The sequence below is a fragment of the Anoplopoma fimbria genome, chromosome 11, assembly GCF_027596085.1.
Source record: "Anoplopoma fimbria isolate UVic2021 breed Golden Eagle Sablefish chromosome 11, Afim_UVic_2022, whole genome shotgun sequence".
NCBI classification, from domain to species: Eukaryota; Metazoa; Chordata; class Actinopteri; order Perciformes; family Anoplopomatidae; genus Anoplopoma; species Anoplopoma fimbria.
This window is the reverse complement of record NC_072459.1, coordinates 18903843-18928890: the sequence shown is the minus strand read 5'-3', so window position 1 is coordinate 18928890 and position 25048 is coordinate 18903843. Positions and strand designations below refer to the sequence as shown.

The window sequence follows — 25048 nt, the reverse complement described above, 5'->3', positions numbered from 1 at the left end:
AGTCGTCATTGTAGTGCACCAACTATTGAACATCTGTTTGAGAAAGACAAAAGGTGAGGAACGAATCCTATAGGTTTGTACACATTGTGGCTTTTGAAGTGATAAAGTGAAGGTAAAGTGAAGTAAATGTATCTTAACACATTTATCAAACAACAGGTGTTGACTAAAGTGTTAAATGATCAAATCACAAGTACATACTGTAGGTTAATAATACACATATTACTGGAACTATGCTGATTAAGAACTTACATTGAGTATATTACATAAGTGTATTATAACATGTCACTCTAGGAAACCGCGTAGCCAGGCTCAGTGTCAAAGTAAGTAAGTTCAATACGTATATAAAAATCCTCTGTAGTGTAAAGGCCTGGAGGTTGACACAGGGCCATTAGACTAATGTAGAGGCTCCTTAACGCTCACATAATTTCAGTAAATACCATATTTTTCTCTTGAATATTATTTACAATAAATCATATGATTATTAAAGAATTGCCACAGTGGGACTTGGGCCCTTGGGGCTCCTGAGGGTCCGAGTGTTATCCTACCATGGGCAAGAAAAAGGGCGCAGAGTGATGTGACTAGAGCCAGTCAGGTGGGATGATGCAAGCTAAAAAAACTGCTTCTCTCAACAAGCTGCATTTCATTTCCAAAAGGGTCTCAGACTTGAAGTGAAATTGGAGTCGGTACAATATTTCATCACTTAAAGGCTGGACAACGTCTGCTTCAGTAGCTGCTTCGCCATCTGAAAGTGCCAACAAACAAATTAACCTGCACAAAACAAGCGCTTTCAGAACCAGAATGAAAATTGCATTCTGAAGTTGATTCAGCACTCCCTCACTTTCCAGCGGTGCTTTCTATTTCTGTGTCACTCCTCAGTGCCAGCGACCCACATTAGCAACTTCAGCACTGGACAGCACCACGGGGGAACAAACAGCACGTGTAAAGCTTTTCATTTTTCAGCGGACAGCGCCGTTAGCTGAAATCTACACCCTGTATCGGCTGGCTCAGCAGCGGACAGCTTAGCTGCTCAGCACTCCGGCAGGATTCATGCACTGTGAGCGCTCGTCCCTCTGACACCTGAAGGGGACCAAAAACTTCTGCACAGAACCAACCATACCTAGTGGATGTTTTGAACAATTTTAATATGTTACAACAATCTGAGGAGCATTTTATGCTTCAAACTCCAGCTTGAAAAGGTTTTTTTCCTGGCTCAAGGTGAGGCAGAGGTCGTACCATCCCTATCACGTGCACACACACATGCATGTGGATCGTGAATGGTCAATGTGCTCAGTTTTGGCCAAATAGTTACACAGATCAGTCTGTGGTGTCTATAATGTGAATCTCTGAATATTTAACGTTTATTTGCAATTTGTTAGTTGTCCCAGTTAAATTTGTTCCTAAAGTGTACCAAAGTAGCACATCACATGACATAAGTTAAGTTTGAGACTGAGAATATGACCACAGATACTGATACACAAAATAACTTGATTCCGCTAGCAAAATGTTATTTACACAAAGGTAGATCTCCTCCAGTTTTCGAAAGCATATAAAAATAACTTTGAATATATATTGAATAACATGATCCCTATCACAAACTTTTACATGACACTTCATAAGAAGGACAAAAAATAGACAAACATATAGGAATAGCTAGGAGTCTACAGTCAGGCTAGCAGCTCTGTGGGAAAGTACCTACTAACATCAGCATGCTGACATGCTCAAAATAAACTCACCCACCAAAAGTACATCCAACTGACCAAAAACTAAAAACTATAAATGTTAAAAGTGAGATACAAAAAAAAAGGTAGGTAGGGGTGTGTGTTGTTAATACATTTTTTTTTTTATTAATTTGTGCTGCCACCTGATCTCGTCCACTTTCCTGTGGGGATGCAGTTAATCTCTAACGAGCTTAATGCGGCGATTGTGGCGGTAAATGCCGAGACTTCCAGGTGCGGAAGTAGGATCATTTTTTTCCAAAAAACAGACTGAATGACGAGGAGGCTAAGATTGCAGGCGAGTGTGGCCATTCAAAACAAGTGGAACTTCTTAAGACATGGTCAGAAGACAAATTTATGAACTACTTTGTTTGAAACACTCAGGCCTTAAGTATGGGGTCAGATCAGTCTCCATATTAATAAATTCAAACAGAAGGATTCCCAAATGTATTTGGAGATTTACTTACACTGCATTTGTGTGTGGGTTTTTGAGAGTCACATGACACTGCGCAGTTCACAAATCAAGCCAATCAGATGACTACTCCATTTTAAGCGAGAAGGGCACAAAACAACAAAAAAGCTAGAATTTTTTTTACTTCATCAGAACCTTTTTTTATTATTCTTTTTAATTCATTTAAAACATTTCAAATGTTTCTTCTGCCATGCTAACCCCTAACCCAACACTAACCCTACTCTAACAGTTTGTACTATAGATGTTTCATCTTAAAGGTTAACAAAAAAGTGAGAGTTTTATTTGGGCACCTCCAGGCTCCGGTTTGGCATCTCCAAACTGCTGGAGAGCACAGGGCTCAGCTGCTCAGCCATGACAAATGAAAGTGTGTATGAGCGTGTATGTGTCCGGGCATGAGCATGGGACTGGTGTTGCTGGGAGTTGTTGTTATTCACTAACGGGAGCCTAAAGCGGAGCATATGGTGTTATTGGCTGTTACAGGGCTTCAAGGATACAGCTTAGCACACGTCAACAGCTGCTGAGCTGATAGCAACTGTTCCTAAGATTTCCCTGTTTTCAAAGAGATTGTTGGTTGATAACATTTAAGCCTTAAAACAACCTTAAACAGACTTTTTTGGGATGTTTTAATGCCACAAAAACTCATAAAGAGGAGGTTGTGTAGTGGGTGGTTGGGCGTGCATCTGACTTTGGCACCACAGAAGGCTGTTAGCATCCTTTCGTTTTTATTTTAGTCACGACCTTGATCTTTCCTCAACCTTAACAAAAAAGCATTAGCTGCTGGAATGTTGTGTTCACAACCAACAGTTGTTACTCATCGTGCTTTTGACTATTGTTCCCCCCTTTGGAGGAAGACAAATTTTCCCTTCATTTCCATCCTGCAAATCTGTCTGAATGAACACCATCGCTATAATGAAAGCATTGCTATGGCAATGGTAGTGCATGTACATGCTGCAGCCGGTAGCTACATTCTTTGTCTTTTTTTGTGTTAATTACAACATCTGAAAAGGAAGATTGGGTATAATGAAGCGGACTTTGCTACGATCACATCTCAAAGCCGACCACCCAGCCTGACCTGCCGGACCAAACGTTACCAAACTGCACCTGGGAGGAGAGCTGAGATGGAAGCTAAGCTAACCCAGCTAGGACCTTAGGCTACTCCACTACCCAGCCTACTGCTGGCTCTCTGATGCCCGGTCGCAAAAAAATAAGATGGCTAAAAGCAGCGGGAGGTCAGTGACTGTTGAGTCCACATCTTCACAGAGACCTGGATCCATCGTTCATCCCGGATCAAGCTGCTCTTGACGGGCGGACCGCAGGACAGAGAGCAGGACTCTAATGGGATGTGATGAGGTGGACTCTGTGTTTACATCAGGATGCTTGGTGCTCAAACACAGTCAGAGTTGATGGAAAATGTTTTTCACATGTTGAATTTTTAATGTGAAGTTGTCAGCCATATTATCTGCCCAGATAATTGTTTTTGTTGCTGCTGTTTACATTCCTTATGATGCAAATAAAAAAATGCTGTTTTTGTTTTGTTTGTCATTTGTTTGTTGTGTTGCAAATGGGCTACAACATAATTTCGTTTGTGCATCCCTGTGTTGCATAATGACAATAAATTATCCTTGAATTCTTAAATAATTTGTTTACTGTTCCGCTGTGAAAAAGATTCCTACGTCAAAACATGAGTTCAGAACATTGGTTCACGTTTCCCTTCCGATATCCAAAGTCAGACCTTCTTCCTCTGTGCCATTGAGGTCCATTGTTGCCCAAAAACTGTTAAAAACACATCAATGAGCCTCACTCATGTTACACCTGGTGCAACATGAGTGAGGCTCATTACCATGAACACACACATACACTGTAGTTTATTTTTACTCAATCCAAACATACACCGTCCTGCTGCCCCAAATACTTACTTGAGCACCAAATGTGGATTAATCCACCGCTAAAAGTAGTCCCCAACAAATGCACTTTTTCCTCCTGTTTGAGTATCATTGGCTAAAAATTACAACAGACAGCTGTGTAAAGAAATTACTGAGCCTTTTTTATTTTTGAAAATGAAACTGTACTGTTGGCACATAATAATAATAATACATAAATATATGTATTAATTTGAACCAGTGTCACAGACAAGGAAGAAAAGTCCAGAGTATTGCACAGGTACATGTTTTTTTGGGTTTGGTCTTTCCATAGGATTTGTTAACAATATTAAAATATAAAAAATTAAGAAGATAAATTCCAGATCCCATATTGAGCATTTGGGAACTGTTGTCAGGAAGCTTTCTTGTTGCACTCTAAGCGGCTCCTTATGTTTTTTTTTTATCTGGTCTTTAGAGTGTAAATAGTGAAGAGGTAAGGGTGTTCAAATCAAGCCGGTAAGGTAGAAGGAGATCAGCTGCATTTCTTACTTCCCTCCCTCCCTCCCTCCCTCCCTCCCTCACACACACACACACTCTCTCACACACACACACACACACACACACACGCACACGCACACGCACACACGCCGCACAGCACGTCACAGCAGATCATTCTGCGGTAATCTGCTGCATGTGTGAGCGTACTGTATGCGTCGAGGGCTAGGGGCTTACTGCACATGCTATTTTCTACGCTCAATTAGCCAGTTTTGAGCTAGTGTTTGTGTGTCTGCATTTAGCCAATGTGTGTGTGTGTGTGTGTGTGTGTGTGTGTGTGTGTGTGTGTGTGTGTGTGTGTGTGTGTGTGTGTTTTATTGACCCCCCGTGAGGCAAGAGAACAGTGGAGATCACTCGGAGGTTAAACGCTTTATTTCTTGACATGTCATCAAATATAGTATGGTGTCCCTCTTTCTCTCTCTGCGCCCTCTCCGCTTACATTCTCTCTCTCTCTCTCTCTCTCTCTCTCTCTCTCTCTCTCTCTCTCTATCCTGCAATGGGCAACACAGAGAAAGAAAGCTCTGTCGCAGCATTATCCTGAAAAGCACAGAGGGGGAAGGGGGACCCTGGTGGATATATTGCCTATAGCGCAACAAAACCACTGGAGTGGGAGGGGGAGAGCGAGCAATGCTAAAGGTAAAAAAAAAGAAAATAAAAATAAAACAGGGGAAAACATGCCGAAAAATGTCAGGAGAGAAAAAAAGATTTTGAAAACGGCTAAAGTGTGTGTCATTAAATATCATCACGTGGTTGTCATAGTTTTGCTGCAGAGGGGAGTGAGATCTTGCAGTTACCGTCTAGCGCTGCGCTTCCACACTGAAGGTCAGAGGCACTGTACCCACTCCATAAATAAAACTGGCTAAGTCATTGTTTTTGGGTGATTCGGTTAACAAACGGGGGCCAGCTTCCACCCACTGACCACCTGTCTCACCTTAGCTCTTAAAGGAACAGATCTACGTGTTGGGTAATAGACGATGCATTGCTTTTGTTTCTCCTTAAGATGCATATGTCAACCTGATATCTGTGTGTTAAGCACAGAGCTTGAGTCCGGGAATGGTTAGCCTAGCTTAGCATAAAGACAGGCAGCAGGAATTCACCTACTGCAGTGTACCATTTTTTGGGGCTGGTGAACCCCTCATCATTCCTCCCGTTGCAATCATTTCAACTGTTATTAAGAAGGTGTTATTTAAAACTATTAATTATATAAGTGGATACCGTAACAAGTTTGCATGTGTGTTACCATCAATTTGAGACAGAAGCTGGACAACCATTTCTCCTTTAGTCGCTATCTTATCCTTCTTACTTTTTGAATAATGGAGTAATATTTCGTTCTACTATTACCTTCAGCTACCCTTACATTTGGCGTGTTATTCATCCATTTATCCATTTGTTTTTTGCTAACTATGTCAACTGTTTTATTTCATACTTTTACCTGCTATTGCAGTACCTTATCCATTCATTTAAGCTAGCTATTTCAATTGTTTTGCAAATTACTCTTATCTAATAATAACTTTATTAACTATTTATTCCATATTCTGAGTGAACTACAACTGTTCGCTTGCTAGCACTCTTGATGGCAACACGCGGTGTCACAACTAGCTAGTTTGGTGGTAGTTGTGTACTGTGTAGTCAGCGTGTTGTAGCTGGTCAACATATACTAATACAATGGTTTATAATGATAACTCATGAAAAGTTACATTGTTAAGTTAATGTCCGTTTTACAAGCCCCTAGTGTGTTTGCGTAACAAAACTACTTGGTTAGGTTTAGTAAAGATTGTGTTTAGGGTTAAAATCACTACGGAATTGAAATTACTTAAGTACGGTCAACGTTGACATCTAGTTCAACACGGGACACAGTGGTCTCCTGGGTGAAAGTCAGTGTTTTTTGACCCACTCATCCACACCAACCTTCTCGCAGACTTTGTTGCTCTTTCTACTATGTCACCTGTCCTGGCTCATGAGTATGTGGATTACATACAAATTATAGTGCATTACTTTTACATAGGTACAGATACAATACAATACATTTACTGAAGACCAATATCACAAAAATTCTAATCCAGTTTATTTTCTACAAATATGTGTATATGTTCTATTTTTTCAAATTAGTTGGGATGCAATCTTTCACACGTACTCCAGTGGTTTGGTTTGGTCTATGTCAACTCGTGTGAAACATATGTATTTTAGCTGCTAAATGCTGCATTATGTCAACCAGTTGGTTTCTAACTGGGCTGTTTGGTGCAGAGCAGGAAGTGCACAGTGGGTTTAACAGCTGCCGGCTGCTTCTTGAAATGAGGACAATTTGTGGTCAGTGAATCCAAAAACAAAAGCTAAACGAGGCTACAACTCTTTGTTCACCATAAGCGACACCTAAGTCTGTTTAGAATATCACTGGGCAAGGGAAACTTTGACTACTTTCAACGGAGTCAGTGTCACTGCAGCGTGGGCAGTAGTGGTGCAAGGGATCATAAAGCTCACGGTTCGGATCAGAATCACGGATCGGATCACAGATCGGATCATGGCTAAAGAAAAAAGGGAGCAAATACAAATTTTAGAGATCCCTGATCACGTTTTTTTTGCCGCCGATACTAATTGCTGATTTTTGATGGTCCATATGATACAGATCATTTTTTGCTTGATTATAGCAGCTGGTTGTCACCAACACTACATTTTACGAGATTACATGTGAACACATCATGATAATGTTAAAATTTACCTTCGCCCAATAACTCATTAACCCGTGGTTCACCATGAGGGGGGATCATGGATTGACAGTGATCCGTTGCACCTCTAGTGGACAGAACATGCAGATGAACTTTCGCAAGATGACACAAATCGACTGCCAGTGTTTTTTGGAGGTCCAATCAAATGCGAAGGTTTTGATTTAAATCCCTCTTGTAACTATACCCCTTCCAATATTGATCATTACTGCCTTAATTGCCTAAAGCAATGGTCCCTTCTTGCGTCCACATCCATAAATCTCTTTGATATTCATTAAAGGAAACGTGATGAGGCTGAACTGTCAGTTTGTTGCTTCTATTTTTACAGATATGTGTGTCTAGCTAGATAGAATTTTTGTTGTTGTTGTTTTTTTGGTCATATCAACTACTTGAAACTGGCCACATCAGCGGTCAGTATTATACGTGCTGACAGGACTGGGCTTAGCTTAGCTTTTTGCCTGCCTAACTGCAGGATTAATTACTACGCTCCGGCCATGACGGCACAGACTGTATAATGATGAGGAACAAAAATAACCCGCGTGTGCAACGCAGCCACTGAGAATGAGGTCAAAATGACATTAGCAGTGCTGCAATTTAGCCGCGAGTGCTGGAAGACTAAGGATGTGTGTGTATAAGTGGAAGTGGAGGTGTGTGTTGCTACTGTGTTGGTGTTTTGTTTCCCTCCTCGAGGGGCTGGGAATTGCCATCACAAACCCTGCCGCGTGAAGGGAGAGAGAGAGAGGGGAGGAATGTGTGTGGGAAGGTTTTGCTTACAAAGGAGCACCATTCAGCTGAGGCATCCACCTGAATGAGGCTTGCCGAGACGCGCGGACCGATCGATAAACGGATTGGAGCGTCCCAGCATGCCCAGCTCAGCAGAAAAGGAAAATAAATCCCGATCTTCTCCTTCTTCTTCTTCTTTCTTCTTCTTTTCTTCCCCTCCTGCTTCCTACTCTGAATTCATCTCAACACACACACAAACACACCACAACCAAAAACACCTCTCATCCTGTCACCCCCTCCCCTCCCCTCACTGTCTTTCTCCCTCCTTCTCTGCAGCAGACTAGAGCGCAGTCAGCTACTACGGGGACTGCAGTGTTACGCTATAGCACAAGCAGAGGGCTGGAGAGAACCAGAGAGGAGGGGGAGGGGGGGGGGAGGAGGGGGGGGAGGGGTTGGTGAAGGAGGGAGAGGACGCGGAGGGGGGGTGGGGGTGCGGAGGGAGCTGAATAGCGATAATAAGCAATCCAGCACTCAGCTCTGGAATCGCGGTAATAAAGCAGCACGAGCTGTCAGTGGTGACGACAGGGAGAGGGGGAACGATGGGGGGGGGGGTAGAGAGCTTTGGAAGAGAGGAGGACAGGAGGAAAAAGAGGAAGAGATGGAAAAACCGTGCTACCATTGCAAGGATGTTGCATATATGCGTAATTGAACCTGCAATTCATTCTCCTTTCCCTCTTAACATCCGACATTCTTCTTCAGCAGAGAGATTGCGGAAGGTTCGTTCTCCAACGAGCCAATCAGCTAAAAACCGAGCCGACTGCCTGACCTCAGCCTACCTGCTGCGCTGGTAGCCTTTACCAACCTATCTTTATGTCAGCGCGCTGGCACCGAAAACTATTGACTGCAACACTTTCAAAGTCACCTCAGCTGTCATACTGATCCCCCCCCCCCCCCCCCCACCCTTACACCATGACACCACACCACCGCATTCAATTTGTCTTTTTTTTTCTTTTTTTTTTTTTTTTTACAGTCCCCCCCCACCCCCATGCCCTTTTTGGTTCTTCGATCGCTTGTTTGGCTTCCATTTAAAATTTTCTGACTGGTCAAATTTTAATGCGTGAAAATAAAAATGCATGGGGCAAGATTCTTCTAGGAGACGCAGCTGCAATGGAAGGAGAGCGCTCGTCCTCCTGTGATGCTGCAGGGCAAAGCTCCGTACAAGCTTCTTGTTAGATCGTCCCTCAATCCTCTTAAAATAGTTTGTGCTCTAAACCAGTGGTTCTAGAACCATGTTGGAGTCCTGCGTCCCCTGTGATGAGCTTACATGCCTCACAGACCTACCGGAAATACCAACACCCAAGTGCGATACGGGGAACACCAAGTACCGCAATATTTTTGACCAAATACCTACTTATCGATATTTTAGGGAAATTGTAGGGTTGACTATTGGTGCTTTCATTAATATTTACACGATGAGATTTCTGATAGATGCATATCAATAATGTAGATCCAATGTTTCAGGGGGGTAAATGCAAATTATATAGATTATATAGAACAATTTGCCTGGAATATCTATGATTTACGGCGCATTCTTTTTCGTAGGTATTGCTACAAATGCTCGATGAGACCAGCCTGCCCAGCCCTATCCCCCCCCAGCTGCACATTCAGGGACCTCCTGCACATGAAAAGTGTATAAAACACACTTGAGTAATTTGGCCTGCTAACAACATCTGAATCTGTCAGTGCTCTACAATAGGCGCCCTTGCACTGATACACTAGAGGCATCACATTATTGCTTATAAGTAAACCGAATGTGTTTTGGTTAACATTCTAGCTTCTCTGCTATTGTTCTGGTAGAACATGCAGATGAGCGGAGCCGGCCTCCCTCTATGCCACCAAGCTCTCTGTACGTCCGCCAAACCGGTAAACCGGTATACGGTATACGGTGGATAAAGGTGCTTAGGACGTGTGTGTGTGTGTGTGTGTGTGTGTGTGTGTGTGTGTGTGTGTGTGTGTGTGTGTGTGTGTGTGTGTGTGTGTATGTATTTCCACCGTGACTCACAGAGAGCGACTGAGTCAATATCAGGGCTGTAAGCTCTTAGTCGATTAGTTGGCTTATCAGTTGTTTTGGTCTCAGTACTTTAGTGGATAAGACTTTTTTACGCTTTTTTCATGCTGAATGACTTTTTACCAAAAAACCTATGAGACTTATCCCAGGTAAACACAAGATGCACCATCAGAAATCCAGTTTTACAGATCTGTCGATAAAATCGACTAATCGATTAGTTGGCAAAATCGTACGAGTGTTAGTTGACTAATAATTTCGTTGGTGGAGGACAACCTTAGTCAATATGTTGTCTCTGTGGGTGTCCCAATGACCCTGGTCAGCAGCACTGGCCTCTGCAAATGGCCATAGATGTTCAGAGACAATTAAGCAGAGGATGTAAGAGGGAGAGGAAGGGTGAGAGGTGGAGGACGAACCGCACAGGTGGAGCGAAAGGCATGAAAATGAGGAAGGGATTAGAGAAAACAGAGAAATGGAGCGATATTTAAAACAAAAAAGAGAGAAAACATGACTGCAGGAGATAGGTGGGAAAGGGAAGCAGAGAGTGAAGCCCTAACTGATTGTTAAAGAAGGAGAAAAATAAAATATCAGCATCCTAGAAATATTCTGACTGATGCTATTAAGTCTTTGAGCAACAGAGATTAACATCATCAACACACAATCCTGGAAGTAGGGATGAACGTATACCAATATCAGGCCAATACTGACTCAAATAGCTGGATCGGGTATCAATGCAACAACTCAATTCTATGTTCAAGCACTCAATACATTATATACTGGAATTTCAATTCCTGTCCAAGTTTTAACCAGTATGTTTATTTATTGACAAAGTTGCTGGGGTACGATTTATTATTGAAATAATAAATAAACAGTTATATAAGTATATATCCATGTTTTTATTCTTGTTTTACAAGGTTAGGAAAGAAGTGTTTGAGTCAAGGCTGATGCAAAGAATGATCCCAGTCACTTCACTACTACTTATTAATCAATCGCTGATATCGGATCGGTGCTCTGTATCGGCCGATACCCAAAGCCCAGGTATCCGTATTGGGACTGAAACACTTGGGAATCAGTCCATCCCTACATGGAAGCCTTGGATTTGGCCTAATCCTGACAGTAATCGTCAACGGTGGATCTGTCTCCGTCCCCCGTCGCCCGTGTTCCACCCCTGACCCCCTTACGTCATCACACACTGCGACTCCACCATCTCTGCACCAACCCTCACCCACCACATCGCACGTTTTAAAGAATCTTGCCACCAAACCCTAGTCTGTCGCAGTGAAATAGTATGCGCTACACACCAAACCGACATCCCGACCCTTACCAAACAACACTATGTCCCGCATTTCTACTGGATTCTACAGGATTCACCATCTGCAGTGCTGTTCATGCCAGATTCAAACCAGCTCTACATATGTTCAGCTCTCATACGTAGAAGCTGACGATTTGAATTGGTTCATGTAGTTCTCCAGTCTGCACTGATGGGGATGTGTGCTCGCCAGCAAAGTAAAGCCACAAAACTGACAAACCGATGCATAGAAGAAGAGCGGTGTTACCTGGCGCAACAGTGTTTGCACCATCATCTTACTCCAACACACACATCCAGTCACTCAGGAAAAGGTAACCTGACAGCACGCATTACTATACGGCACACTCATGCACAAACCAACCCTGCATGCTCCTGGATACAGTGCAAGGTGTTTCATAAATAGCATATGAGAGAACACATGGAGGCAGGGCTATACCCACCAATCTATGAAGTATAGCTTATTGGACCACATGTGGACGGATGGTGCAGAGAACTGGACCCCCAAATTAGGGTCATGCTTATTTAAATCATGTTAAAACTGTGACAGTATTTTGGTGCAGAAATAATTTGGCCCACACACACACACACACACACACATGCAGACACTGGATGGAGAGAGAGAAACAGAGAGAATGGTGGACTGATGCGCACTGACGCATCAGCGGTGGTCAAATCTTCACACGATGATATAAATGGGAGAGATTAAAAAGAAAAGAGAGGAGAGGAGAGGAGAGGAGAGGAGAGGAAGGGAGAAAACACTGCAGTGAATTGGACCTCCTCCTGCTCCAGAGCACTTTTAGAAGGGTAACTTTACGCGCAACAATGCGCAATGGCCAAAAACGGTACCCAAACGGCGCACTGGAGCGCAGCGCAAAGAGAGAGAGAGAGAGAAAAGAAAGAAAGACATGAAAGAAGGAGCGCGCAGTTGATTAACAGTAAAGGCGCAGAGAAAACTGGGAGAATGAAGGGGGAACAAAAAAAAGAAGAACAGAAGGGACACTTGTCCACTTACCCTCGCGTATTTGGAGGAGTACGGGTCCTCGAACAGCGCCCACATGTTGGGCCGCCACACGTCCCACCACGTCGTCCTGCGGCCGTCCTCCTGCATGCACAGCCGCTTCAGGTCGCCATCCGCCCCGCCGGTGAGCGCCGGGTCGATCTCCGGCTCATCCGGCTCGGGGGTCTCGAAGCTGTCCAGGGCTTCCTCGGCGTCGCGGTGCTGCCGGTAGTTCATCCAGCAGCACGCCTCCACGTCTGTCTCATCGATGCCCCAGAAGGCGAGCTCCTCCTCGAAAAGCGGTCCGCACACATCGTTGGGGCAGTGGAGCTTGCCAGTGCGGTAGTAGTTGAGGATGAAGGCGAAGGTGGCCGGGTGGCGGTCGAAGAAGAACTCGTCGGACTTGGGGTCGTAGTCGAAGTTGCTGAAGGCGTCGGGTTCGGTAAGCCAAGACAGGCGAGTGCCTGGCAGCGTCTTCAGGGTGCTCCGGTAGGTCTCGTGTCGGATCCCGCCGCAGTTGATCACGATCTTCTCGCTATCTGACGCCGAGCAAGTCATGACTGCGCTGGAGCATGCTTCGGTCGGCGCGCCCGACTGCTGCTGCTGCTGCTGCGGCTACTGCCCGTCCCCATCCACCGCCTGGTCCCTCGCTCGGTAGGCTACTGTTATACCGTCCCGGCAAGGAGTCACAGGGCCAACTGAGAGGAGGAGGAGGAGGAGGAGAGATGAGAGGAAGGAGGAGTCTGCGTGTGTGTGTGTGTGTGTGTGTGTGTGTGTGAGAGAGAGAGAGAGTGGAAGAGAGACAGAGAGAGAATATGTGGGATGCGGATTTTATGAATCAATAGATTTGCCCGCTGAATCACTTGACTGTCTGATTGACTGACTGATTTGATTCATATTACTGGATCATTTGATCTTATTATAAGGTCAAAACTGACGTTGCAGCTGAACACATCTGTTTGACATCTGCTTTTGAGGCTCTCTGGTAGCTCCAGTTGAATCTGCGGCAGCCTTGGTTTGAAGTGAACAGAAATAAGAGTCATTGAGCTGAGAAGCAGAGAGAGATGAATCTAAATGGGTATTTTTTTTTTTTTTTTTTTTAAATGCTCAAATACAGAATTAACAGCAAACTGCATGGCATTGTTGAACAAAACACCTCCTCTATGTCTTTATGCTTTATGGTTTCAGAAGAGGTCCAGCACTGATGTTTGGGTGATCAGGTCTGGCTCACGGTTGGTGGCTTTCCGTTCCCTATGTGTGGGAGTGAGAGTGAGGTTTTGAGCTCTGTGCAGACCGGTTCAGTTCTTCCACCACTGGGCTGGCTAATCTGAAGGGGTGTTGTATGAGGTACTCATCCATGCTCAGTGTAGTGCAGTATTTCGGTTTAAAAAATGTCAACTGAAGATGTCATTTATTAAACTGAGGTTGCAGTGGATGCCTGCACCCTAGTAGAACTGAACATACCTCTTCCTCTCCCTCAGGGCACGGTCACACCAGGAAGCAACCTCCTGATCTGAACCAGTGAAGCCAATGCAGAAGTGTCTCAAGACTTGCATTCTCTCTACTGACCAGCAGGGACTCCACTGGTTGCAAAAAAGAAGTCAAATTGTATAGAAGTCTATGAGAAAATGACTCTACTTCTCTCTTGATTTAGAGTTTATGGTCTCAATCTCTAGTTTCAAGTCTTCTTCAATAAAGCATGATGTTCATTTAGTAAATGATGGTCCATTTAGAGTAAAATAGACCATAAAGCAGAATATGCTTTAGGGTCTTTAGATGCTCCTCTGCATTCCAAATATGGTAACTTCTGTTTATTGGTTGCAAAAAACAACAACATGGCGACGGCCGTAATCCAAGATGGTGATGGTGTAATCGCTGAACTCAAGGCTTAAAAACTGCTGTCCACCAACCAATGGCTGACGTCACGATGACTACGGCCACTTCTTATTAACAGTCTACAGTCGTTGGTCACGTGACTCGTTTTTCACACGATAGTCTTGTGAGTCTTTGGTCACATGGTTAAGTTATGAGTCGTAAGTCAGTCAAGTTAACGTCAACAGTGCTCCTAAACCTAATTAGCTGACAGGTCAGGTGACGCAGCAGCAGAAACAGCTTAGCAGTTAGCGGCCGCGACCTCTGCGTTTGCTTGGTTGTATATTGTAGGTTGCCACTTGGTCCCGATCTCGTCTTCCACAGTTTGGACCCATTGGGTGTACAGTGCCCAACAAGCCATAGAGAACAAGCAGTAGAGGATCCATTTTCATCATTTCCTGTCCATGCTGAATTTTAGTAGTGTCTGCTGCCACTTAATAATAGATGGATTTTTGCCCAGAATGATCAGCCAGAGTTTGACTTTGGCACCATCTCCTCCTCCCAATCCGGTCGGTGTACGTCGCTTTTGGAAGGGAAGTGTCCTGATGTAAATCAGTCAGCAGATACACAAAAACATCAGTTCATTTCTTCATTTTTGTAAACCTTTTTAATTTCCAACTTAAAAAATGATCACTGATTTTACAATAAACATCGCCTAGCAGATAGCTTCATTGTTAATGATAAGAAATGACTTAAAAATTAACGAAAACAACAGAACTCAGTAGATTACTACAGACTGATGTATGTGATGCCATTACATTACATTACATTACATTACATTACAGTCATTTAGCAGACGCTTTTATCCAAAGCGACTTACAGGAAGTGTATTCAACATAGGTATTCAAGAGAACTACTAGTCACCAGAAGTCATAAGTGCATCTCCTTTCTTAAACAAGCATCTTAAAGCATAAACCAGAGCAAAAGTATAGTGCAGAGGCAAATTACTACGAAAACAATAATTGCAACAGACTAATACGAATATAATAAGTGCTACAAACTACTATAGCGGCTAATGTAGCTTCGAGCTGAAACCTCCTCACTACCTTACTTTTTTGCATTTTCATACTTAAAGTCTTTAACCCCAACAGACACTGACTCAATTGACATCACTTGAGGACATTTATCAGACTTCACACAGCTCCCTCTGGAGACACGAAAAGCTTCATTTAACTAGTTATTACACAGAGATGAGTTGTTACTAAACATCTACACCCGCTAACTGCTGCGTGCTACTGTTGTGAAGCTAACCGAACCAGCTGACAAAGCTAACGTTAGCCATTCTAATATGTGACCCGTTTAAAAAAAAAAGGAATAAAAGAGGCAATAAGGAATATGGTCAGCATACATGAGCTTAAACTTCATAGCTGTTCTTTGATCAAGATGAAAATCTTGAAAATGACACACATACCTCAAATTATGAAAACATTAGGTTAGCGTAATCAGATATTTTCCAGTCACTCTAAACTGTACGGTTTTTAGAAGTTATCTTAGCTTGGGATGCTGATGTGACTTCCTGTTAACGCCACGTAGTTGATCGGCCGGCGCTATAGATGTTTCCTAGCAACAGATTTACACATTACCAAAGTCTGTACTAGCTAAGAAGTTTCAGAGGCTTTACTGGGGCAACCTTTAGGTTTAAACTTAGTGTTAGATTTATGAATAGCTGGTGAAACCCAACACAGGACATATGAGCTGATGCAGAAAAATGTAATTATGGACGTGATTATGTCAGCATTTTTTATTTTTTTTTATGTTGTGATTAAAACATAAATCAGATATGCTGTATGTAGTCAAATACACATCCATGTAAACGTAAAAGACCAGGGGAAAAGGAGTACCAGTACCTCAACACTCTATTTAAGATTCGGTTCAGTGTCCTGCATGAAAATGAGTCTCCTTTACCAAAGCTCTCATCCGTCCTCTCCCTCCCTCCCTCCCTCTCCCTCTCCCTTTCCCTCTCTCTGCTGCATCACTCCCTTCCTCCACACCGTCTTTCAATCTACTAAAACACTTGGCTCAATTAGAACGGAGCAGGAGGGGTATGATAGAGTGTTTCACGCCCACCGCCCATTCCCCCTCTCTCTCTCTATCTCTCTTTCTCTCTCTCTCTCTCTTATCCTTTCCAAGATGGTCCCTCCACCACCGAAGAGAGAGAGAGAGAGAAAGAGAGACCAGAAGCAGAACGAGTATTTGCTGAGCTCCACAAAATGGGGGGAAAAGACTGCAGACCGTCAGATCATTAGTGCTCGCCCAATTTTCTCCCTCTCTCTCTCTCTCTCTCTCACTCTTTTTCTCTCACATGGTGTATTCTCTCCATTTCTATCTCCACCTCCCCTTATCATCTCTACTGCTTCTCTCCCCCTCTCTCTCTTTCTCTCTCTCTCTCTCTCTCTCTGTCTCTCTCTCTCACACACACACTAGTGCAGAGCTAATGTGCTGTGTTGGTCTGTTGAGAAGAGTCTGCAGCACCGTGCTCTGCTGTATAGGGTCCACTACAGCGTCACTGAAACACACACACACACACACACACACACTATTTTACTAGGGCCTCTATGGTCCTGTTGGCTTTCAGTCTTTCATATCGACAAAAAGATAGATAGATAGATAGATAGATAGATAGATAGATAGATAGATAGATAGATAGATAGATAGATAGATAGATAGATAGATAGATAGATAGATAGATAGATAGATAGATAGATAGATTTGCCATATATATTCTGAATTCTACTACTTACATTGCAAACCTTTAATGACTATTTGGCAACACGGTTTACTTACTAATGCTCATTAAAAAAAAAAAAAAAACTAACCTCGACAAAAAAGAACATTTCCAATCAGTTACCAGTTTTTTAATTACAATGTAAGCTGATTCAGACTAATACAACAGTCCTGCAATAAATTCTGAAGGTTATACTGTTTAGCATTTTTGTTGAACCTGTTTTATAGAGGTGTTTTTGGACTTTTTCCCCCCTATTTCGGCTGTCATGCTGTATACGGTGACAGCTTGGGTTATACGCTAGGATTGAACATCAGTTCAATACAGAGAGTCATTTAGTCTGAGATCATTGATATATGCGGGTTGGAAAAGGTTATTAAAATCAGTATAATACAATACCATTGACAGCACCATAACTATACATCCTCAAAAATGATACAGTTGAATCAGCACCTTTCAAGAAGTTTCTCAACAAAAACCGAACCTTCTTGAAGGGAGGATTTATTGCAGTGTGTTGTATTAGCATAACTGATAACTAAGTGAAGAAAAAGAGAAAATAAAGAAACAAACTCAGGATATGCTTTTTTTCCCGACTGTTTGTATCCAGTACATAATGATGTACCCAATACCTTTGCACAGGACGGTTTTTTTTGGGCCACAGTGCCGCAGACACGTGTGTTGGTGCTGTTCGCGGTGCTGAACGTGGACGGGACAACAATGCTTGGCAGAGAATCAGGACTAAGGGAGGGAGAAGCTCAGCCGTCCGCTTTCAGCACCAGGGACAGCGGCACCACCGCTGGTCTCCGCCGGAAAAACACCAAGTGACACATTCAACATGTGACCTCACCAGCCAGGAGGGGGGAGAAATACTGTAAGTGCTTGTCTAGGAACGCATGAATTATTCTATATAGATGTATAATGAATGAATGACGTCATTTTGATGTTACTACCATAACCGAAATAAGTGATCGTTCCTCACATTCACATTACTATCAACCATGTCTCTAATATGAAAAGGAACTTCACTGTTGACTTGATTCACGTGATATATAAATTCACTATATATATATACAGCGGGTAAAATAAGTATTGAACACGTCACCATTTTTCTCAGTAAATATATTTCTAAAGGTGCTATTGACATGAAATGTTCATCAGATGTCGGTAACAACCCAAGTAATCCATACATACAAAGAAAACTAAACAAATAAGTTCAGAAATTAAGTTATGTGTAATAAAATGGAATCACACAGGGAAAAAGTATTGAACACGCTTACTGAAATTTATTTAATACTTCGTACAAAAGCCTTTGTTGGTAATGACAGCTTCAAGACGCCTCCTATATGGAGAAACTAGTCGCATGCATTGCTCAGGTGTGATTTTGGCCCATTCTTCCACACAAACAGTCCGTTCCGTGGGCCTCTTCTATGAACTCTGATCTTTAGTTCTTTCCATAGATTTTCTATTGGATTCAAGTCAGGTGATTGGCTGGGCCATTCTAGCTGCTTTATTTTCTTTCTCTGAAACCAATTGAGAGTTTCCTTGGCTGTGTGTTTGGGATCATTGTCTTGCTAAAATGTCCACCCTCGTTTCATCTTCATCATCCTGGTAGATGGCAGCAGATTTTTATCAAGAATGTATCGGTACATTTTTCCATTCATCCTTCCTTCAATTATATGAAGTTTGCCAGTGCCGCATGCTGAAAAACAGCCCCACACCATGATGTTCCCACCTTCAAACTTCATTGTTGGTATGGTGTTTTTGGGGTGATGTGCAGTGCCATTTGACCTCCAAACATGGTGTGTATTATGAGATCCAAAGAGTTCAGTTTTGGTCTCATCTGACCAGACTATATTCTCCCAGTATTTCACAGGCTTGTCTAAATGTTGTGCAGCAAACTTTAAATGAGCTTCAACATGCTTTTTCTTCAGCAATGGAGTCTTGCGTGGTGAGCGTGCATACAGGCCACGGCGGTTGAGTGTATTACTTATTGTTTTCTTTGAAACAATTGTACCTGCTAATTCCAGGTCTTTCTGAAGCTCTCCACAAGTGGTCCTTGGCTCTTGGACAACTCTTCTGATAATTGTTTTCACTCCTCTGTCAGAAATCTTGCGAGGAGCACCTGGTCGTGGCCGGTTTATGGTGAAATTATGTTCTTTCCACTTCCGGATTATGGCCTCAACAGTGCTCACTGGAACATTTAGAAGTTTAGAAATCCTTCTGTAACCAATGCCATCAGTATGTTTTACAACAATAAGTTTGCTAAGGTCTTGAGAGAGCTCTTTGCTTTTACCCATCACAAGATGTTTCTTGTGTGACACCTTGGTAATGAGACACCTTTTTATAGGCCATCAGCTGGGACTGAACCAGCTGATATTAATTTGCACTGACAAGGGGCAGGATTGCTTTCTAATTACTGATAGATTTCAGCTGGTGTCTTGGCTTTCCATGCCTTTTTGCACCTCCCTTTCTACATGTGTTCAATACTTTTTCCCTGTGTCATTCCATTTTATTACACATAACTTAATTTCTGAACTTATTTGTTTTGTTTTCTTTGTATGTATGGATTACTTGGGTTGTTACCGACATCTGATGAAAATGTCATGTCAATAGCACCTTTAGAAATATATTTACTGAGAAGAATGGTGACGTGTTCGATACTTATTTTACCCGCTGTATATATTTTCATTGTTGACTTAATTCACACACAAACATTTTATAGGACCACCATGGCTTTCGCTTAAATACTTTACAAACCCACTTAATATTTTCATGATTAATATCCCAAATACTAGTAAAATGATGAAGGTCACCGTGGGTGAACAGCGTTGTATATTGTATTGCAACTTCTCTTTCGCTGCCATTCACAATCCTAAGCATAAAGACTATTTATCACATTTCTCACAACTTAAAAATACTCTCAAGCATTGGTCAACAGCCATTGGCTTTGCCCATAAAGGTCAGCGCAGCACAGGTCAAAGTTCACCGTGAGCTCACTGTCCATGACAGACAAAAATCTTTTTGACACACGATGACACTCACATGAGGGCTTGGTTTAATTTCCAGCAAGAGTTTACCTCATGAAATATTTGTGTATTACAATAAGTAAAAAAGACTTAATGAAACATTGAAATTGATTACTGAAGAGGGATATGAGAAATAATTTGCATTGAAAGGAAATGTATGGCCAAGTTCATCACCACATGATATTACTAAGGCTCTATTATGTAGCCTTGAATGGGCTACTTCCCAATAAATACCACGCATTTAACTATGCTACTTACCAATTAATTGTTTTTTTGTGGACAGTCAAAGAATGTTAAAGGTGAAGTGGGAAATGGGAAATGGGAATTGCTGCTTGCGCTGCTTGACTGCCTGTAACATAAATGTCGGACAGTCAAGGTGCTGTCTTTGATTTTTATGTCAAAAGGAATATGGGTGACTAGTAACTTCAGGAGCACTGAAAGGTGTAGAGGTCAGTGGCTGACTTAGCCGTTGGCCTGACGATGGATCCGGGTGACAGACTAACCTTGGCCCCAATGAGACCGCAAAAAACTCAAAACAAGAGGTGATTTCTGGGGCCCGGTCAGAGACCACTTCACTGGCCAGACCATACAGGTGGTTTCTCTGGAAGGAGATATTTCAGTCAATGGAATGAGATAAGCAGTCTTAAAAATGATCTGTCCACAACATTGAGGACAGCAGTGTTACCGTCAGAAGCAGGCAAACCTGGGATGAAGCAGGCAAACCTGGGATGAAGTCCAGGGATATTTGTGACCATGGCCATTAAGTGCAACCTGCTATCTTATGTTGAGAGCAGGTGAAGCAAGCTGCCATGAACTTGGTGTCCTCCTCGATGAGAGACCACCAAAACAGTTGGCCCGGCAGAGCCAATGTGAATCTCACCAGGGGGTGGCAAGTCAGGTGGGATGAGTATCTCCACTATGAGTACTCCCACTGGAGAACCTGTGAGCAAAGACTGGCAGTGACAAACAGACAGTCATTGGAAAAAGCACTCTCTGGAACTTTTTTTACCTTGTCCTCCACCTCTCAGGTCACTGCTACAATGACGCAAGTAGGCAGTAGGATACTACCAGGATGAGAGGGAGAACCATCAGGCTGAAACTGCCAGAAAAGAGCATTGGGCTTAATTTTCTTTAAACCTGGTCAATATGAGAGAGAAAAATAGAAAAGGGGTAAAAAAAGAGAGGCTACCACTGAATGGATCTAATCCAATTTTTTTTCATCAGTCCAAACCACAAACAGCTCATCTAAGGCAAGTTTCAGTGCCAGTAACTCACAATTCACCATGTCATAGTTTCTCTCAGATGAAGAAGAATGTGCAGGAAAAACCATTTGGTCCTCCACTAATCGTTAAGGCAGAACGGCTCCCACCCCAGCTTCTGAGGCATCCCTCCCTGAGCATGACTCTTTGACGAGGTGAACCTTGCCCTAGCTCACCAAATGCCTCCTTGGCTACCAGAGACCACCAGAAGTAAGTATTCAGGGAGGTTAGTGCGTGACGGGGGCTGTTACTAAACTGTAGTTTTTGATGAAATAAAATGTGGAGTTAGCAAACCTCCAGCAACCATTGGAGCTCATGCGGTTGGAGGGCCAGTCAGCAACAGGCCTGGTCTTGGCTAGATCCATCTTGACACTCTCGGCGGTGATAACAAACCCCAGGAATGATACCCTTAGGAACAATGACAATGTAATACAAATTGAAAAACACACAGACATTAAAGCACATCATTGACCAACAATTGGAATACTTCAGAGGCATTGGTGACACTAAAATGCATGACTAGGTACTCTTAGAATACTAGGAGTTTTAGAGGGTCGTTTTCTACTCGTCCCCGTGGATGATTCCTGATGCTGAGAGTGGAGCGTGGATGTACTTCTCCGTGGTGGCCGGGCCTTGCTAAACACCTGTGAGGTCCAGGTATTCCTCTGGAACGCCAGACAGGTCTGGAAACTTAGAGATTGAGTAGGAGTGGATGAAAAGGAAAACTTAAGACAGACAGCATGACAGACAGCACACCATTGTAGAATAGTTCCTGAGAATCAGTCTGTGTGTGGGTTATTTCTTCTAATGACCGGCTGTTGTGTTGCATGAATTTACTTTTGTCCTTACCTAACATGCCCAGTTGGAGAGGAACTAACCGATGGTGATCCTGCAATGAAGATGGCCTCACAATGCTTTGCAAAGGGGCTCCTGAACGATCCAAGCTAGGGGCCAAAGTAATGTCCAACAGGTTGCCATCTGCACCAAAGTAGATGAGGACAAATACTTTGTGGTCCTGTCCTCAACAGTTGGGTTGGACGGGGTGAGGAGAGGTCTCAACAGTCACAATCAGCAGTTAGTTGGTGTAAATATTAAGTCACAACTAATCCCTTTGTTAGAACTTCGTGATTCATAAAACTTATAAAATGCTTCAAATCATATAATTAGCTCTATCATATTTAACAATATCACACTTTGTACAATGTAATCCGTTCCTTCTCTAACCCTTTTTTTTGTAACTGAAAATGACTGATGGGTCGGCCATGGCTATTTGTTCTCGTAAGCAGTCACACGCTCACATACATGAACACAGGCACTCTCCTTCACACAGGCCACTCACAAATGCGCACACCCGGATTTCACAAACACAGACTATGCAAAAAAACTCACAGAGATGGACAATCCATTAGCACATGTTAACACACACACCCCTACGCACACTCAGTTAATTAAGTTAAGATGCTGACTAAGGAGCTGCCGAGCTCTTTGTAGTATGAGAGTGATAGAGGAGGGGACAAATGCACACAAAGTACACACATAGAAGGCACACACATGGACAGGATAAGGCAAAGTCAACCCGGAGAGACCTGTGTTGGTTTTGACATTGCACCAATTCACAGAGAGACAAGCTGTCCTCACGTCTAACTCATGTGATAGCTACGCACCAAGCCACCTTTTATGTATCCCTATGAACCGCACCGGGCTTTCAACTAGCTCCAATGTAAACCCATCCACGTCATTATTAGAGGGTCAGAGTAACTGACGCAGTAACAAGAGTGAGAAAGTCCCCATAGGTTGGGTGAGCGCTGGAAATTGCTAACGTCAAACAAACCCATAAAACTGGTGTCCGTTTCCTGTGTAAAATCAAATCTTTATTTATTTATTTTAGCTTAGTTTTGTTATGTAGTTTCCATAATTTACTAACAGCAGTAACACAACAAGTGTACTTACTTTATATAACAAACATACTTATTTTAAACAAAGCCACCATCATTTCCTTAGCTTAACAAAGTACTTTTGTTGCCTAAAAAAAACTAAAACGACCCATGCAAGCATTTTCCTATCTGATGCCCTTATTGTCAGGACAATGACACAGGCATGACATAATAACCAACATCATGATAGTAAAATGGAGGTGGTGAAAACTTATTATACTGTGTATTTTACAACCTACTCGTTGATATTAGCCTAAGGACTAGCTTGCTGAACACTAAACACTAGACTGGGCACTAGTCTAGTGTTTTTGTTTTTTTCTCATAACCACTTGAAAGAGCTGGTTATTTTTTATGGTATATGGTATAATAGTAAGGTATAATATAGTATAGTAAGGTATAATATAGTATAGTATAGTATAAACATCATAGTTTACCTTTGTCCAAAACTACATTTTGCTGAATAGTGCTTGAACACATCATAATGTAACTCAATGCAACCTCTGTTAGCGTTAGCTGTCTGCTCCATTACTAAGCTAGCTTGCTCTCCTCCTGCTGATTTCAACAGGGATTTGTTGTTAACGATATAGTACATGTGTGTGCAGTACCGACTGCACCAATAGGGCAGGATGTAAAGATCAGGCAGGCATGAAGATCAGCGTAAGGTTGATCAGGAAGACTTCTTTATACTTCCTTCATTTGCATGATTTTGTATCTCACTCTAACTGTTACTTCTTAGTCAGCTGATATGCTATCCCACCTTGATGTGGGACATTGTTTCTCTTTTAGGTTCAGGGTGCCTTTGTTGTCATGGTTAAGAGAATAACTGCTTATTTAAGTTAAGGGAATGATTGAGGAAATGGTTAAAAGGAACCACTTTTGTTTGTCGGTAGGAAACTGGAAACAAATAGCTTTCTTCTGTGTCAAAGTCAGACGCATGTCGACCCCTCCACTATGCGGACAATGTGCTCTAAAACAACGTCACACTACCTCTGCCTTTGCTCTTGACAGAGGACGGTCACCAGAGGTCCATGTCAGGAAAACAGGTTTTGATTGAGCTAGCATGCCATTGCACCCATGACCCTTTTGACAATTTGAAATGTACCATTAGGACAACCTCTATACACAATTCATTAAAATCAAGGCCAGAGTGAATTTGTTTAATTCTTAATCATTTGTGCCTTTGTAAAAATTTGAAATTCTCTTTCTTTGTGTCAGTTTATACATGTAAATAATAAAAGTAAATATAAATTATATGCCTTGTTAACAGCACATAAGGTCAGCTGCATGGATGAGCTCAGTGCACATGATCACACACAGCTAATTCTTACTGTGTATCATAAATTTCCCAGCCATGCTGCTTTCATTTTTCACGCAGTTCTGTTGAATAATGCATCTCTTGGAGCTTTCACGGTACAGAATGGATGGCAAAATCAGTAGAGGTATGTGTCTTTGAGCCGCCTGGACTGCTTGCACCTTAAATTAGAACAATAACCTGTATTTTATATTATATAACCTATCATTTTGTTGAAAAACAAAAGGTTCAGCATTATCATTTCATTAACTTATGATTTGACAATTAGTGCTTAATTAAAAATTTGCTCAGTGTGGAAAGGACACTACCTGATCAAATATGATACCAAAGCTGATTTCAGGTGCACTGGGTCAAAACCTCCAGTGGCGATGGGCCAATTTGAGGTAAAATGGCCTGACTACAGTAGTGCGATGGCAGCAAACCGTTTCAGCTTCAACCACTGCTTCTTCTGGTGGATAGATAAAGCATTGCAGGGGAACAGACATAGAAAGTGGGATGGATGTGCACA

The 25048-nt window shown here is 42.5% G+C and overlaps 1 protein-coding gene across 1 annotated transcript in view; it reads right to left on the bottom strand.

Moving 5' to 3' along the window:
* The window catches only part of LOC129098676 (potassium voltage-gated channel subfamily C member 1-like), a 63169-nt gene extending 50196 nt beyond the window's left edge, over positions 1-12973 (bottom strand). Inside the window, exon 1 of the mRNA XM_054607757.1 lies at positions 12431-12973. Coding sequence (XP_054463732.1) covers positions 12431-12973 — 543 coding nt within the window. The remainder of the gene's footprint in view (positions 1-12430) is intronic.
* Positions 12974-25048: the final 12075 nt, after the last annotated feature.